Raw genomic sequence first — 2,607 nt, 5'->3', positions numbered from 1 at the left:
CACGCCAGCCTCCTCAAACATGCCCGTCCACGTGCGCACCCCCAGGATCCCCCCAAGCCCCCTGAAGGTCCCCCCCCCAAATCCCTAACCCCTTTTTTTTGTTGTTTAGATGGTCCCCACGGAGCTGGTGGAGAAGGAATTCTGGCGGCTGGTGAACAGCATCGAGGAGGACGTGACGGTGGAGTACGGCGCCGACATCCACTCCAAGGAGTTTGGCAGCGGGTTCCCTATCAGTGATGGCAAAAGGAAGCTCTCCCCGGAGGAGGAGGTGGGGGACAACCCTGTCCCCACCACCCTGGGGGTGTCCTTGTCCTCCCACAAGCCCCGAGGGAGTGACCCCTGTCCCTCCCCCTCTCCAGGAGTACGCGGGCAGCGGGTGGAACCTGAACGTGATGCCGGTGCTGAAGCAGTCGGTGCTGTGCCACATCAACGCCGACATCTCGGGGATGAAGGTGCCCTGGCTCTACGTGGGGATGGTCTTCTCTGCCTTCTGCTGGCACATCGAGGACCACTGGAGCTACTCCATCAACTACCTCCACTGGTGGGATGAGCCTGGGGGAGGAGCAGGGGTTTTTGGGGGGGGTCCTTGAGCTCAGAACCCACCCCAGGGACAGGCACAAGATGAGTTACAGGGTGACAGGACATTTTTTGGGGTGTCCAGGATGGGTTATGGGATAACAGGAAGTTTTTGAGGTGCTGTGCCCTCCTAGAGTCAAGCCCAAGATGAGTTACAGGGTGACAGGAGGTTTTTTGGGGGGTCCCTGACCTTGGAACCCACCCAGGGTCAAGCCCAAGTTGTGTTACGGGGCAATGGGAGGTTCTTTGGTTTCTTGCTGACCTCGTTCCCCACCTGGGGCAAGGTGAAGATGGGGAGTGTAGGGTGAGAGGAGGCTTTTTGGGGTGCCCCCAAGGTGTTCTCTGGGGTGGGAGGAGGTTTTTGGGGTACCCCTGACCCCATGTCCCCCTCCCCAGGGGGGAGCCCAAGACCTGGTACGGGGTCCCGTCCTTCGCGGCCGAGCACCTGGAGGAGGTGATGAAGAAGTTGACGCCGGAGCTGTTTGAGAGCCAGCCCGACCTGCTGCACCAGCTCGTCACCCTCATGAACCCCAACACCCTCATGGCCCACGGCGTCCCCGTGAGTGTCCCCTCCCCCCTCTATGGCCCTCCCAAAAAAAAAAACCAACCCCTTTTTTCCCCTTTTTCACCCCGTTTTGCCCCCCAGGTGGTGCGCACCAACCAGTGCGCCGGGGAGTTTGTCATCACCTTCCCCCGCGCCTACCACAGCGGCTTCAACCAGGGCTACAACTTTGCTGAGGCTGTCAACTTCTGCACTGCTGACTGGGTGAGCCCCGACCCCCCCAGACACCCCGGGGGGAAACTCCCAAAAAACCTGGGGGAGCCCCCAAATCCAGGGGAGAAGGTTCAAATCTAGGGCGAGCTTCCAAACCTGGGGAAAATGGCTAAATTCAGGGCAACTCCTCAATCCAGGGGGAGAGTCACCAAATCCAGGTCAAACCCCCAAACCCAAGAGGAACCCCCAAATCTGGGGAGACACCCCCAAATCTGGGGAGACACCCCCAAACCCCCTGACCCCCATTTTTACCCCCTGACCTTGGAACCCACCCAGGGTCAAGCCCAAGTTGTGTTACGGGGCAATGGGAGGTTCTTTGGTTTCTTGCTGACCTCGTTCCCCACCTGGGGCAAGGTGAAGATGGGGAGTGTAGGGTGAGAGGAGGCTTTTTGGGGTGCCCCCAAGGTGTTCTCTGGGGTGGGAGGAGGTTTTTGGGGTACCCCTGACCCCATGTCCCCCTCCCCAGGGGGGAGCCCAAGACCTGGTACGGGGTCCCGTCCTTCGCGGCCGAGCACCTGGAGGAGGTGATGAAGAAGTTGACGCCGGAGCTGTTTGAGAGCCAGCCCGACCTGCTGCACCAGCTCGTCACCCTCATGAACCCCAACACCCTCATGGCCCACGGCGTCCCCGTGAGTGTCCCCTCCCCCCTCTATGGCCCTCCCAAAAAAAAAAACCAACCCCTTTTTTCCCCTTTTTCACCCCGTTTTGCCCCCCAGGTGGTGCGCACCAACCAGTGCGCCGGGGAGTTTGTCATCACCTTCCCCCGCGCCTACCACAGCGGCTTCAACCAGGGCTACAACTTTGCTGAGGCTGTCAACTTCTGCACTGCTGACTGGGTGAGCCCCGACCCCCCCAGACACCCCGGGGGGAAACTCCCAAAAAACCTGGGGGAGCCCCCAAATCCAGGGGAGAAGGTTCAAATCTAGGGCAAGCTTCCAAACCTGGGGAAAATGGCTAAATTCAGGGCAATGCCCTAAATCTAGGGTGAGCTCCTCAATCCAGGGGGAGAGTCACCAAATCCAGGTCAAACCCTCAAACCCAAGAGGAACCCCCAAATCTGGGGAGACACCCCCAAACCCAGTATCACCCCCTGACCCCCATTTTTCCCCCCAGCTGCCTGCGGGCAGGCAGCGCATTGAGCGCTCCCCACCTCAGCTCTGTTGGGGATGGTATCCTGGGGTGCAGGGGGGTATTCTGGGATCCATGGGGGTATCTTGGGGTGCAGGGGGTTCCCCCCAAACCTGATAGCCCCCCCA

The 2,607-nt window shown here is 60.2% G+C and overlaps 1 protein-coding gene across 1 annotated transcript in view; it reads left to right on the top strand.

Annotated features, from left to right (window-relative positions):
* The window catches only part of LOC104391973 (lysine-specific demethylase 5C-like), a gene marked incomplete at both ends in the record, with an annotated part of 10,423 nt that overhangs the window by 4,145 nt on the left and 3,671 nt on the right, over positions 1-2,607 (top strand). Inside the window, 5 exons of the mRNA XM_010001325.1 lie at positions 110-268; positions 360-541; positions 973-1,135; positions 1,223-1,342; positions 2,465-2,501. Coding sequence (XP_009999627.1) covers positions 110-268; positions 360-541; positions 973-1,135; positions 1,223-1,342; positions 2,465-2,501 — 661 coding nt within the window. The remainder of the gene's footprint in view (positions 1-109; positions 269-359; positions 542-972; positions 1,136-1,222; positions 1,343-2,464; positions 2,502-2,607) is intronic.

The sequence above is a fragment of the Chaetura pelagica genome, unplaced genomic scaffold (genome assembly GCF_000747805.2).
Source record: "Chaetura pelagica isolate M959 unplaced genomic scaffold, ChaPel_1.0 scaffold2167, whole genome shotgun sequence".
Classification (NCBI taxonomy): Eukaryota; Metazoa; Chordata; class Aves; order Apodiformes; family Apodidae; genus Chaetura; species Chaetura pelagica.
This window is presented reverse-complemented; position numbering and strand designations above follow the sequence as displayed.